This window comes from Lepisosteus platostomus, chromosome 2 (assembly GCF_059453375.1).
Source record: "Lepisosteus platostomus isolate fLepPlt1 chromosome 2, fLepPlt1.hap1, whole genome shotgun sequence".
NCBI classification, from domain to species: Eukaryota; Metazoa; Chordata; class Actinopteri; order Semionotiformes; family Lepisosteidae; genus Lepisosteus; species Lepisosteus platostomus.
Window position 1 is genome coordinate 942900 of NC_142612.1, and position 15287 is coordinate 958186.

The following is a 15287-nucleotide window of genomic DNA, read 5'->3' on the forward strand; positions in this document are numbered from 1 at the left end:
AACCTAGGCACTGCAGAGCTTCACTGCGGCCAGTTTCTGGCTCAGCAGAGCTCGCCGCTGAGCCCCGGTAGGGGCAGAGCCGAGCTACATGCTCCATGTTTACCCATGCGTAACCATATTAACAAAGATGTATCAATTTACTTAAAGGATAAATTTCTCATCTTTTCCATTATTAAAATAAAACTGATTGAAATGCAATCATTTTGCTTTAATGAAGGAACGAACAGGTGTGTAACCTGATCAAGGTACGTTTTGGCTCAAATCAGAAGCGTAATCTTGTGTTAGCTAGATTTTAGGAGCACCTAGCACTACCCTTTCAAACAACTTTCAATGTATCTGAAGAAATGTGTTGTTGAGTGTATGAGCATGCAACATTGGCATGCAGAATCCATCCCATATCAATCACATTCAATTCAATTGTAAAAATACCAGATGCAGCTAAGTGTATCAAGCATCTAGCGCTGGAGCACGTTACCCACCCTTTCATGCCCACCTTCTTCTCTGGTGTCAGGGAGCCTAACTTTCAACATGTCCCTCAGCCTAGATGAGTTTCCTCCATATATGCCTTGGGTGTTTGGTCTGATGAACTTCCAATTGTCCAGAAGTCCAAATGCTTGTTAGAAGTGCATTTTCTTACCGCGATTCATTCACTTCCTGAACCAGCCGATGCTGCCCAATTCTCCTTTTCCACAGCAGTGCCATTAGCTGGCGTATCGTCATTAGTTTGAACCACATGAGCAGCACGCCTCACACCTACCACCTGCCAGCAGCTCGGGGCTTTGTCCGTTTCTTTTTTGTTTCAGCACCAGCTCAAATTTTAGAGGAAAACGTTTTAAAGGTTTTTTTTTTCCCAATGGAGTTTTGACATCAGTCTGCCGCTCCATTCTATTTAATGCTGCAAAACTGACTACAACTGTGTAAATAAATTCCACACTGGCAGCATGCACAGCTAATTGCGAGGCTCCTTGTCTTGTCCTGGTTTTTATACTTTAAGTCTATTTTTAAGGCATCTTTGAATCTCAAACACGAATGTTAGTTTGACGATGCTTTTCTTAGACATATGTGAGCTGAGCTCGGAGCAAATCAATCACAGGTTAGCACATTTTTGGATTGAAACGTATGATCAAATGCACAATTTTAAATTTCAATTTCTGAAAAAAAGATTCTGCACCCTCAGGTATATCTAGGCTTGAGGCTATGCTTTCTCTCTTTGATCTCCTTGTAAGGAAATTGTGCACCTTCCTTCTCCAACAACAGATCTTTCTGGGTTATCTAAGCCAGCCCCTGGAGGAAACTGCTACTGATGAAATGTCTCAAGTTATTCTTAAATGGGAAGAGCAATAGCGTTTGTAACACTCTACAAAGTCACTGAATGGGTTACCTCTTTAGAAAGCTCTTGAGCCCGAGCTGTCTGTCGCTCCATATCTCTCCTCAGTAAGGTGTTCTGTTTCTCGAGCTGTAGTAATCTCCTCGCTAGGTGAACACTACAGCAAAATAAAAACAAACTGCTCAATTAACTTGGGCAGAAATCAAGTTGGGCAGAAAGCAAAATCTCAAACTTATTTCAAGATATGTTAAAAAAAAATCATGCATTCTTAGATATAGCTAATGTGTCAGCAAAAATTGCATTCAATAAATTACTGCTAATAGAATTATTTTCTGATATTTTTGAAATGTGGTCCAAACAAGTGGTTTATTTCTCATTTGTACAGAATGGACCTAGAATAGATACGCAGAGGTTTGCACTTACATGCCCCAACTCTCTGCATCTTTACCTGCCAGCATTTGTTTATTTGTAATTATATTCGACTTCCTCTTTTTTAGCTTAAACAGAGATGGAATGAAAAACAGAAAAAAACAAATCAAAATCTCCGATTTCCTTTCACTATTTTGACCTCATACATCATTCTTTAGAAAGTAACAATGACAGTTATGCAGACTTTATATTCGTCATGTTATTCTTAACTGCATCTTATGCCTCTGTGAAACAAGAAGATCTAGTTTGAGACTTTCAAAACAAACTCAAAAGTCTGCATTACAAAAACACAGATCTTTTTTACACCATACAGGTTCAATCAAGCATACATGGCTATAATTCAAGTAAATGTCAGTACAGTTTTTCTTTCTCATCGACACAATATACACAAAAAAAGAATGAGGCAAAGATAATCACCTCTGTTTCAGTCGTCTTTTAGCCGTTGTAGGAACATTTGCACCATAGCCATATGAAAAAAGGACTCTCTCTGCTTCATCTTCATTGTCCACTGTAAGATTAGATTTTAAAAGAGCTGACAAAATTCTAAAAATTTGGTGGAGAAAGCAACACACTGCAATACATGAAGGTTTAGTTTTAGTATGCTCAGTTTTTTCTTTTTTTTTCATGTGCATGGTTTTATTTTTCAATGTTTTTCTCACAAATATGAAATGCCATGTTTTTGGTTTAAGTCCAAGACAGTACACAGCTGACCTTAAGGTGGCTACTTTCAAAGTCCTGCAAGACACTGATAAGTGAATGAGAAATATCTAAGGCCAACTATGTCTATATACTAGCTAAATCCAATAGAAAAGTATTACGGTGGCCATACTGTACATACTGTATATGTCATGCTGAAAAGAGAAGAGAGAAAACAGTGTTTCGGCTGTTAAGCCTTCTTAAGGTGTGAGCACCTTCGGCTCACACCTGAAGAAGGCTTCACAGCCGAAACATTGTTTTCTCTCTTATCTTTTCAGCATGACATATCTGGCAGCTTTGGTCTGACTTAGCTCTGACTTAGCTCGATTTATTTGTGAGCATGAAGGTGCTCATATCATGAGGGCCTCGTGGTACAGGCCAGCTTGTATAAAAGTGCTATGGAGCTTTAGTTTTATCAATCCAATAGACTGCACAGGCCCTCTGAAATGATCGCGAAGTGTTTTCTCAAAAAATCAATATTGCTTGCCGAACATGTTGGATGTTGTACTTCCAAATTCCAAAAATAAAGCAACAATGATTCAATGACATGATTTAGATCAATTAATGTTTGCAAGATGTGTGTGTTTCGGCACATACTTTCTGCAGCTTGCAGGGTAACATCGTCAAGCTCTTTTTCTAATTTTTCATAGGTTTCCAGTCGAGCCTGGTACTCGGAGTTCTGCGATTGCAGCTCTGTAATACGTTTCTCTGATGATGTCTGAAGGCTGTAAAATTCCTTCGTCAAGACCTGTTTTTGATGAACAAAAATGTAGTTATAAATTTTTGTGTCTCGAAGTAAGATTTCACACCTGGTATTTTTTCTCTTATACTTAAAAAACCTTAAGGAACAATGACATGAACATGCATTAATGTAAGTACTTCTACTACAAAACCATTTAACTTTTTCTGTATTTTAAATATTCTTTTTTCTGGGGGGTGGCACAGTGGTTAGCTGGAGCTGCTAACTATTTGGAGTTAATACGTTTGTCCTTTATTGTGTTTGTGTGAGTTTCCTCTGGGTGCTCTGGTTTCCTCCCACAGCCCAAAAACAAACTGGTTAATTTTCTTTTAAGAAAACTGGCGCTCTTATGAGTGTTTGTGTCTGCCCTGCGATGAAATGGCGTCTCATCCAGGGTGTACCCTGCCTTATGCCCATTGCTTGCCAGGATAGGCTCTGGCTCCCTCACGACCCTGAATCGCATAAAGCAGGTAGAAAATGGATGGATGGATATTCTCACTTTTACAAAGCTGCATACAGCATTGTACCGACTCGTTTTTTAAGATTCTGACAATCTCCTAGGCTGTAGTGACAAGTGGCGGAACATGATCTAACACACAAGGATTTTATGAAAAAGTACCAAAATAAATCAGAAAACAAAGCTCTGTTATGCACTGCCATGTGCCTCCAGCTTTCCCCCAGCCCTGAATTGGATTAAGTGGATCAGAACTGGACGCACTAAAAGCTGTAGAAGAAGATTGGACGCAAATATCTGTACAATTTTTAGGGTAGCACCTGGTAAAATAACTCTAAAGGTAAATACACTGTAGAATTATTTCTGTGTTCACTATTTGTGAAAAATAATCGATAGCTTCTGTAGTACAAAGAAGAGTGCTTTTTATAAACCAGATCCTCATTTTAATTGCTGTGACTAGCCTGGCTTGCTTCTAGACAGAAAGTCTAGGGATGCACGTTTATAGTAATGAAGACTGGAATATTTCAAATCAGAAAAACACTGCATCTTTTGCTCTACAAAGGTTAAAGAAAAAAAAACTTAAAAGACAACTTTTTATACAGTGTATGTATTTTAAAATCTTAAGCATTTGACCAAATCAACCTGAAAAAGGTACATTTTGTTTTAAGTAAACAAAATAATCTACTTTAATAATGGCAAAAGAATATTATAATTGTTTTTTTTAAAAAGATGGGAAGACCTAGTTCTTAAACAAATTAATGGCTTGCCTCAAGTTTTTTTTGGTGCTTCTCACATTCTATTTGGCACTGGCTGAGATTCTTGGCTGTTTCCTCCTGTATCATCTGAGCACGCTCCACTTCAAAGGATTTTAATTTCACTTGGTTGAGCAACTCAGCAACTCTGCTGTCTGTCCCAAGTTGAAGCTGTCTGAACCTGGAAGAACAAGAAGCAGATATTGTGGTTTAAAAAAGGATGATAATAACAGCAGTTATTCAGAGATATTAATGCTGCACAAAGATGTATTGGGAAATGAAATCACTGCAAGTAGAGACTGAAGTTTTAGAATGGGCAAAGGCTTCTCGCAGAAAGAAATATGTGGTTTTCATGACTAGTCAGGAGAATTAAAAATGTTTGACTAACTAAACTGTTGATGTTTATTCTGATTCTTAAGGACATATGAGGGAGGTTTTAATTTACGTTGCCTCCTCTTATACTTGTTTTCAGCCACCCATCAAAACAGATATCGACGCTTTGCTCAAATGCTTCAAGAACACACAGTTTATCAGGAAAGATAACAGTATTTGGTAAAGCACTTAAAACAATATCTTATGTTTAAAGGGGCATTGTAAACTAAATTTTGAACGACCAAAATTTTCATTGCCTAACATTTCCATTAACATTTACCACTGTTTTCATGCATTGTTAAACACCATATGAAGACTGTATTCAGCTGTACTGTAAAATATGTAATATAATGTAATTGATTCTGAGAATAACTGAGATAAATGAAATTTCAGTTTTTTACAAAAACAATAAAAAATCAATCAGTTATTATAATCAAAGACTATGGATTAGAAAGCTAGTTCTAATTTTCTACAAATGATGTATTCACTGTTTAAGCCAATCATACTGTATGTGGAACAGATTATAAAGAAGTTGAATAATACTACTATAATGATAACATTAAAAGTGTTTTAAAATTTTATTTAATTGATATTTGATAGTAGTTTTTAAATAGTATTGCCTCTAACACTTAAATGCAATGACTCACATTTAAAAAGTAACAGACATGAAAATAAAGGTAACACAGAAAATGCAGTGGACTACTTTATATAAGGGGAAATAAGAACAAACTATAGAAACCAACGACCGACCAACTGCCTTTTATGTTCAGTGAACCTAGCATAACCTTTATGTAAGTCTTGAAGGATATGTAATGATATTAAAGTGCTTGAAAAACTATTAATCAATTGCATTTAATAGGAAGTGGTATCTCCTTTTATTAGATCTGTATCTACTTGTACAAGAATGTCTTGAGATTAATTTTGAATACCTTCATCAGCGGATTGTACATACTTGTTTTCAGCATTTAAAAGCCTGTTTCAAGTCTCCTCTCTGCCTTTATCTCCTGTGGTTAAATACATTTCATCCAGCTCTTTATATCTATCGTAATAATGCACACCATTAAGACCCACAGTAAGACAAGCTGTCCTGCTTTTACAACTTTTCTGAAGTGAAAACAATTATTCCAGAGGTACAATATACAGATTCATTATGACCAGCCTGCACTTGTACTCCATGCTTTTACACATACAACCAAACATTAATTTGAATTTTATTGGCTTTTCCACAGTGCCTATAAGTTAGCAAAAATGAATTACAGCTGTGTGAACCTGGAGCAACAAGCAGGGGCATGTGTTGCCATCAGCTTCGATGGCACTTTCCTGTTCAGTCCCAGAGAACTAACTTAGTGAAAATATTCAAATAAATAGCTATACCGGAAAACAAACTTCGACCAATTAACTAAAGGCAGTGCAAACTTCATTTTTCTCAGTTGCAAAAATAACAGTACGTGCTACAACGGCAGAAAATGTTTCACAAAGCCTGATTGTGGTTCCCTACATATTTGTAAGATCTGACGTTTTTTCATGGTTATTAACTGATTTTAAGTGAAGAAACCATTTTTTAGGTTACAAATGAGCACATCAGCCCCAATAAATGAAAAGAACAAATATAAAAGAATGAAGATTAGCAATTGAAGTACAAGAGAGACTGCAGCACTGTCTTTATGGATTTTTCAAGTGTGTCTCATTGCTTTGATATTCTTTTTCACATGCTATAAATTTCAATCCTATTGAAAGAAACAAACTTTACTATGTTGTCGAATTCAAACTAACAACTTCTTAGTGCAGGTGTACATAATTGTGACCACCACCCTTCTTCATTGTACTGTATATTTAGTGTTTATGTTTTTTTTTGTTTGACAATGACACACCTCCGTTTGATTTAGATATCATTGTATCTTCATCAGATTTTAATTTTTTGCCCTTTAAGTGCAGAATGAGATTTTATCGTTTTAAACATAATTTCTTAAAATACTTGAGAAATTATCATTGTAAACTATATAATTTGCACTCCTATTATGTCACAAAGAGTATTGCCAGGATGTCTCATTCAATAGCTGGAAAAAATAAATCCACAATTGGAGGCAAATATATTACTATATATTAACTGCAGTTAACTGCAGGACTAAAATGGGAGTTAAACAGTGATCAGTGTCACCTGTACACTCTGTTTGAGTGATTAATGAGGCACAGAACTCAGCAACTGAGATGTCAAGTGAAAAGCAGCTCACCCTATTTTGTGATTAGGAGTGCTTTTACCTGGAAGACAGACACTGCCAGAGAGAAGTTTAAAATATACTGTAAATGCAGAATACCTGGAAGACTATGCATATTTTAAAAAATAGAAGGAAAATTTCAAATAACGCATTCATATAATATGTATAAAGCACAAATATTTCTATCAGAATTGAATAAAAATTAAACCTGAACATTTTTCCCAACTTAGTTCTTATTAGAGTTACATCAAATCATAACAATCATGACTAAATGACACTTAGAACATTATTTCCCAAGACAAGTAACGCGGCTGCAACACAGAAACTTAAAATGACGCAGGCAAAAAGGCCTGAAGGTGTTTTGCATTTTCCCCTGATGCAGTAGTGTCAGTTTCAGGATTAGACATGTCCATGCAGGATAATTTAAAGCCTGCTTTTCATATAGCTGTACAAAGTGAACTAATTTGTATAACAGTATGACTATCTCAAGCTAAAGCGAGTACAAAATATCAAACTGCGTTTAAACCAAAATTCTTCTTCATATCAGGACAGAAAGTGAAAGGGACCACAACAATAATAAAAAACACACTGAAGTTTGGTCATCAACCAAACTTGTAAAAAAAAATCAAGAGAGGCGAAAACTTTAAATTTGCCATTACATCTTAATGTAATACGTTACATCTTACTCCCATCACCCACACACAAATCTAGAGATTGTTTTATCTGCCAGAAGATCCACCAACTTGAAGGTGTTCAAAAATGTTTGCATTACAAATAGGAAAAAAAAATGTCACAGGACAGAGGCATGGCACAAATTGTGTGTCAGATGCTTTGTCACTGTTTTGAAGATGATTTTAGTGCAGGAAAGAATGCACCTGTCTTCAAACATAAATAAAAAACACTGAACTAACATTCTCCCTCTTCTAGTTTTCAAAAAAACTATAATAGTTTGGAATCTGTTATAAATACAGTAAATAATATTAATTCAAAGTTTTAATCTATCTAAATCTTTCAGTCCCACTGTGACATAGATGTAACTTTTAAAAATATGGCAAAAAGACCATTGGCCTTAATTGTTGATTTGAAGTTAATCTTTCCAGGGTCACTGATGAAACCGACAAATTAATCACAGCAAATTATACCATTTACATACCACCAAAAGTGGCCTTAAAGTCAGTATGAATTTCCACAATAATATAAAACTGAAAATTTTCAAGCATTATACAGTATAAACAGACTCTGAGTAAATTGATCTATTTTGATATTACCTACCAGGAAAATCATTAGAGGCAAAGCAGTACATAGTTTGAGATCACGAGTGCTCTCAGATAAATGATGCATTATTACAGGAAGTTAGAGACAATTTTGTTTTTCTAGAACTATCACTTATTAGGCAGAACACATATGTTGATTAACATAATGATAAAGTTTCCTTACTTTCTAGTAAAAGATTCCAAGAAAGTCTGATGAGAAGGGGGTGACAATTTAAACAAATGTAAGAATGTATTACAAAATCACTTATTAATTGCAGCTTATGAAATCAATGTCATTTCTTGTTCTGCAACTGAATAGACATATGTAGCATGAAAAAAAATTAATCTATTTCTAAAATTCACATTTTATTTATAGACCGTCCCTATCAACACTACAGACCTGGCTTAAGTGATCTGAAGTATAAGAATTAATATGGTCTTTAAAAAAAAACTGTGTGAGCAATTCCCTAAACTGTTGAACATTCAGCTGCAGCTGAGCATCTGTCATTTTTGGCTCACAATCCAGCTCCTTTGTGAATGTGAGCAATCTTTTTCCCTAGCATAAAAAACTCGGAGTATGCCCAACAACTGGACTGAGGACCTGCTGGAATCCCAGGCATGTGCTTACTGCAATGCAGATCAGTTCTCCCTTAACATGAGCAAATAAGGAATGCAAAGCACAGGAGTAACAAAGCAACATGAATACAGATATTATACTTAGGAACTGGTCTTTCTTCTTAGATCATCTTTAAGATGATTTCTTAAGAAATAAACATTTAAGAATCAGGTATGTAAACACTGAAAATTCTAATAAAAAAGAACAACATGTCTATTACTGCAAGTACTGGCCAAAACCAGGGCTAGTCAAAACATGTGCAAGAATTAAACAGATCTGACTCTTGTAGTTTGGTCCTATAGTCAAATGAAATCCGTATGATGAATAATCTCTTGCAATCAAACTGATGAGAACATAACTGACATTTTGACCATTGCATAGAAATGAGGATAATAAACCGCATCTTCATTCTTATGCATTTCTTAAGAATTTCTTTGAACATTGTATGGAAATTAGTACCCTAGAAGAAGGATTAATTCACAACTGAGAAGGAATGTTTAGCAATAAAAGGAATGATTGACAGTTTATATCTTTATTTGGACAGCTGTGAATTCAGTTTCATAACAGAGAATGCCAATCTCCACAGTTTTCTAGGTACAAGAACCACAACGCCTGTTTGACAAAGTGATTTCTTTCCTGCAGTCACTCATGTATAAGCCAAAGCCACTGTAAGCAGTTTCCCAGATTGTTCATTGGTATTTACCTTGCCACATATTTGGAAATATTATTATTTATTATTATTAATAATTATTATTATTATTAATAATAATAATACACCTAAGACAGTGACTCTTTTCTCCACCGCTGAAGTGCAGCACTCCACCAGATCAGTTGGAGAAGTGAGACATTTGTGCTATTGTCTTTTTGAAAGCAACAACAAACTACACTGTTTGGGCAGGGGTGGAATTCAAATCAAAGCCATTAGGAGTAAAGAAGCGCAAAGCAATTAAACCATTAAAATGTGAAACTAAGTTTTATTTTGGCTGGTACCTACAGCATACATCCATCAATTATACAGGCCTTCATTCTGAAGACAAAGCGCTCAATAATGGTAGATCACAGGAACAGACAAGCTGCATGTTTTGCATGCTCTGCATCTGTGTTTCCTGCTCAGAAAAGATTCCTTGAATGTGTACTTTAAAGGCTCTCCCTTTGAAATTGTAGTTTTATCTAAAGAACAACAAAAAACAATTTCATTACCACAAAGAGTGTATGAGTCACTCACAAAGCTTTATCTTCTTCACATAACTACGGTCTATACTTCCCCATTGCTGGGGCAGTCAACACGTTGGACTTCAATGTCATTTTCTTGTCTTTGCTTATAATAATAATAATAATAATAATAATAATAATAATAATAATAGCTTACTCTTATATAGTGCTTTTCTGGACACTCCACTCAAAGTGCTTTGCAGGTAATGGGGACTCCCCTCCACCACCACCAGTGTGCAGCCCCACATGGATGATGCGACGGCAGCCATAGTGCGCCAGAACGCTCACCACACACCAGCTCTCAGTGGGGAGGAGAGCAGAGTAATGTAGCCAATTCATAGATGGGGATTATTAGGAGGCCATGATTGGTAAGGGCCAAGGGGAAATTTGGCCAGGACACCAGAGTTATACCCCTACTCTTTTTGAGAAACGTCCTGGGATTTTTAATAACCATAGAGAGTCAGGACATCGGTTTTACGTCTCATCCGAAGGATGGCGCCTGTTTACAGTACAGTGTCCCCGTCACTATACTGGGGCTTTAGGACCCGCATGGACCGCAGGGTGAGCGCCCCCTGCTGGCCCCACTAACACCTCTTCCAGCAGCAACCTTAGTTTTTCCCAGGCTCACACCCTGCTTAGCTTCAGTTGGTTGCCAGTTGTACGTTGCAGAGTGATATGGCTGCTGGAGAAGGCTTTTGATACATTTTTATATCAATGGTCTAGATCAGACAGGGCGTGGCAAGAATAAGCTCTTGCACTTGCTTTTTTTGTGTTCCATTGATATTTTTTAATATCAAGAATAGCCCTATTTACAATTTGATTAATATAATATCTAAAATTAAGAAATTAAAAGGCACCATTGCATATCTCAGGTTTGTAGCAGTATAGATATATTTAATATTTTCACCACTCTGGTCACCACATTATTCAGCTCATAATTAAAAATCTTGGAACAAAGATTTCCTTGATGTATGATACAGTAAAAATTCACCATGGGGTGGAAAATGAGATCTGCAGTGATCTTTCTGAATCCCTTCCGTTTTCCGACCACAATGTCGACAGTGGTTGCACTGTCAGTAGTCACAGAAAAAAAGTCTTGGAGACAATTCTTTTTCCTCACAATAATTAATAAATGTCTTAGCATTATCGTCCCCAGTAGCTGTGCCTGTGCCATGCATGAGGTTTAGGAAGCACAGCTCTTCTCAATTTCCAATCTGAGTCACAGTATCTTGCAAGAATTGCTACCTCAGAGCATAAACAGCACAGACTTTATTCTGAGCAAATCCATTTTCATCTCTCCAAAAGAGTTGAAATGAGCGTACATCTAACTTTGCTTTCTTAGCAACCGATATTTTGTCCAAAATGTTTGACTTTACACTTAAGTGTGAACAATGTTATCAGGAGCACAGATTGCAAGCTTTCCTATGAATACAATAGGCTCTGAAAATAATGCAGTAAATAAACAAAGTAAATATTTTTTTTTCTAAAAAGCTTTCACTGGATTGCAAGTTTTAGTGAACTACATATCTGCAGAGTTGTTTTCTTTTTCTTTAAGTTAATTTCCTGTTGGCTTATTAGACTTTTATTGCATGTGTCATTATCATTGCATATACCCTTAAAAATCCCTTTGCATGCAATATTGGCATACATGCTATTGGTTGCCATCACCTGGTCTAGATTCTGGAATAGTAAAGTAGCCACGTTTTCAGGTGATACTTAATATGGACTGTCACCACATGCAGAAGTAACAGCAGAAAATGAAATTCAAAACGATTAAGCTAAAAATTACAAAATGGCAAACTCCAGAAACTTTTAATGTGAACGACTGCAGGGTATTACATGCAGATGAACTATACAGTGGGGAAATGCTGAGCTAGAAGACTTGTGTTTATGTTGACATCATTTACCTGTTTTAGACAATGTGGGAAAGCAATTAAGAAGGCAAACAAATTGCTAGTTAAAAACAATCAATTTAAATCAGCTGATGGTATGTTAAAAATATGTAACACACTAGTGAGGCCTTATTTAGAATATTGTGCACATTTCTGGTCACCAGGTTACATATAATTTACTGTGACTCCAGAATCAGGCTAGAGAAAAGCAATCAGATATATTCTGGGGTTTAAGCAAATGTCCTACACTTACAGACTTAAGGAACTGAACCTTAAACAAGAATATTCTGAGGGGACCTGATACAAGTATTCAAAATCAAAGGTAAATGTATCCAGAACACTGAAACATGGAGCAGATGTCAAAGGTGGAAACTATATGGAAGTGCATTTAAAACTGAGAACTGGAGGCACCTTACAACCAAGGGGCTGTGGGAAATTGGCACAAGCTACCCAACCATTCTGTTGAAGCCGTTACCTTGGCTTCTGTAATAAAAAGGCTGTATGGGTTGAATGAACAACTCTCTCATTTTCTTGAGGTTCATTCTCAAAGGTATGAAGCAGAAAGTGCTAGCCTATTTCTACAAAATGCAAACAAGACCATAATAATACAATAACAATGCAGACCTATACGAATTAACAGAATTCCCATAAAAAATTATGTTCGACTGAAGAATTGGATTATTATGATTTGCTTACTGCTGATTGCTTGCAATTGATAAACTGTCACTATAAAATGGCTGTATTTAACACACACAATACAATATATATATATATAACACTCAATATACAATCACAAGGAATTGCAAATTCCAACAATGTTTTGTCCAGAATTTAGATCAGTACTTTTCCTTTACTGAAGGCTATTTAAAGATGAAAGACCTGTAACAGAATCTCACCTAAAGGCTACAGAACAAGACATTTTTACACACCCTAATAACCGTCAAATGATAAGATTCCAGAGGATGGTAAAGATAATCCTTTTACACTAATCACCTAAAGAAAAACCTGTTGAGCACATATGGCAAATGTAATTCTCTGTAACACCATTCTACATCAAATAAATTATAACTATAATTTAATGAAAACATCTCACAAAATCAAAGAAACTGTCAGCATGTGAAAACATACAAAACCATTTGAAGGTTCAGGTACACTCAGGATATTTGTCAAAATGAATAAGAATAATCTTGAGAACATGTAAAAATAGGTTTTGTTTTGAATATGAAAGATTTTAGTGTATCAAATTATCTACACAATGCACATGCTTTCAATATGCTTGGAAAGGAAGATCCAAAATAAGCCCAAGCAGTACTATCTGTAACTTCAAAAACTACTCATAGTTTTCTAGTGGCACATAGTAGTCTACTATGTCAATATAAAGTTGGCATGGTTAAATTTATTTTGGACCAGTTTGCATGCCTGTATGACACATAATTAAACCTGCCAAGTTCTATCTCAATTGATAAAGTGGTTGCTTACACACTTTCATTTACAAAATGGGACTCAAGCAGCCATTTTGCTTTAATCAGGAACTGTGTGCTAACTGAAATAACACTAAGCTTTCACTTTACTTGGCCAAACAGATGTTAAACAAGAAGATCTTGCATTATGGGCCATGTTATCAACAACATAGAAAAAAAAAACTCAGGCAATCATTTTAGCTTGCCATGGAAGCTTTATTTTCACATATTCATCTGGTATGTATTTAAACTGGTAGATCTGGATTTTGGTATAACACACCTCAAGAAAATATACCATTTCTTAATTTTGGGTGCACCCCTTATTACTTTAACATGCTTCAGCATAGCCAACAGGCAATAAGACCGAGTATTTGAGGCATTATATGTTGCTTGGGTAACACACAGGCATCTCGGCAATCTGGTTTCAGCATTCTTCTAGAAACCTCTTCATCTTTAATTATCTCAAGTGAACTACATAAGTCTACAAAACGTCTTTGTCTATACCTTCTATTTATACTGTACAAAAAATTATACATATTAAAATTAAATCAATAAAACTCTTAGAGCAAGCCTCCATGTGGAAAAAGCTTAAAAATTAAATTCTATGCAATTTTCCAAAATACAAATAAATGTAAGTTACTTAAAAATCATACACTTTAACCTTAATACAATAAATACAAATTATCTAGTTTACAATTATTACTCAGCTATTAACCGATTAATAATTGCATCTAATGCACACTAAAGTGAAAGAAGACCCAGTCCATATGCGTCTATAAGCACGATACATTTTCGACAACATTCACTGCCCACCACTAATAACATTCTCTTACATGAAATGGATAAATATTAACAATTAAAAACTGACTGTTGTACAAATATAAAAACATCTTACATTAGAAAAAAAACGCAACGTTTCGGCTGTGGAGCCTTCTTCGGGTGTAACCCTTCGTCTTACACCTGAAGAAGGCTCCACAGCCGAAATGTTGTGTTTTCATTCTTTGCATTTCAGCATGGAATAAACCTATTTCTTGTTCCTTTGCAGCCTACGCATGCTGACGCAGCTACCCACCTAAATAAATATAATGCAACTTTTTGTGGGCATAAAGAACATTTTAGCAACTTTTCAGGTGTAAACTAAAAGGCTCCCACTCATTTAGAATGAATAGACCGGGATGTGCACTGACTTTTAAGGGGAGATTAAAATTTTCAAACTGTATCTGTGCTCCATGAAGCATTCCAAATTGAGCTAAATGTTATAAAGGTAAAAGTTTAGAAATCCATACTAAACTAACTTTCTTTTCCGTTGTAGCGAAAGAACGGGCAAAGATTGAAAATTAATGGAAGCGGTTAAGCTCCCACAGGCTGAGGAGCAATCCAATGAAGCCATCCCAGTGCGGATGACCTCGTCACGGAGGCACCAAGCATCAGCGCCCCACAGCGACATGCTGGTTGAGAGACTGACAGATAAGGTGTTACAGACCCACGAGGCAAGCAAGTACATTGGACTCTTTAGTGTTAGAAATACCCAACAACCCAGCATCAGGGCCAGACAGAATGTTAAATGACTACAGAGATTACTCAAAAGGGATACCAAACAGATCATGGGAATAGAGTTTTCCCAAAATAAAGACATAATTCCTCTTATTTTCTTAAGGAGAAGTATGACATCACACATAGAAATTAGGAAAACATCTCAGATCATGGCTGTGTATCCAAAACCAACAGAAAGCATTTTATGCTTTTCTTGCAAGTTATTCCACAAATGTGATCAATCTTTTTTAAGAAATGGGTTAAATGTTTAGAAAATGAACTAACTTTAGCCTTAACAAAAAGATTCAAAAAGTACAAGCATTCATGCTTAACATG

The 15287-nt window shown here is 35.8% G+C and overlaps 1 protein-coding gene across 4 annotated transcripts in view; it reads right to left on the minus strand.

Moving 5' to 3' along the window:
- Positions 1 to 15287, minus strand: part of pibf1 (progesterone immunomodulatory binding factor 1) — a 41770-nt gene that overhangs the window by 14504 nt on the left and 11979 nt on the right. For all 4 annotated transcript variants that reach the window (XM_088644470.1, XM_088644469.1, XM_088644467.1 and 1 more), the window contains exons 11-14: positions 4413 to 4578; positions 3050 to 3200; positions 2174 to 2264; positions 1382 to 1484 (exon numbers count right to left, since the gene is read on the minus strand). In XM_088644470.1, coding sequence (XP_088500596.1) covers positions 1382 to 1484; positions 2174 to 2264; positions 3050 to 3200; positions 4413 to 4578 — 511 coding nt within the window. The remainder of the gene's footprint in view (positions 1 to 1381; positions 1485 to 2173; positions 2265 to 3049; positions 3201 to 4412; positions 4579 to 15287) is intronic.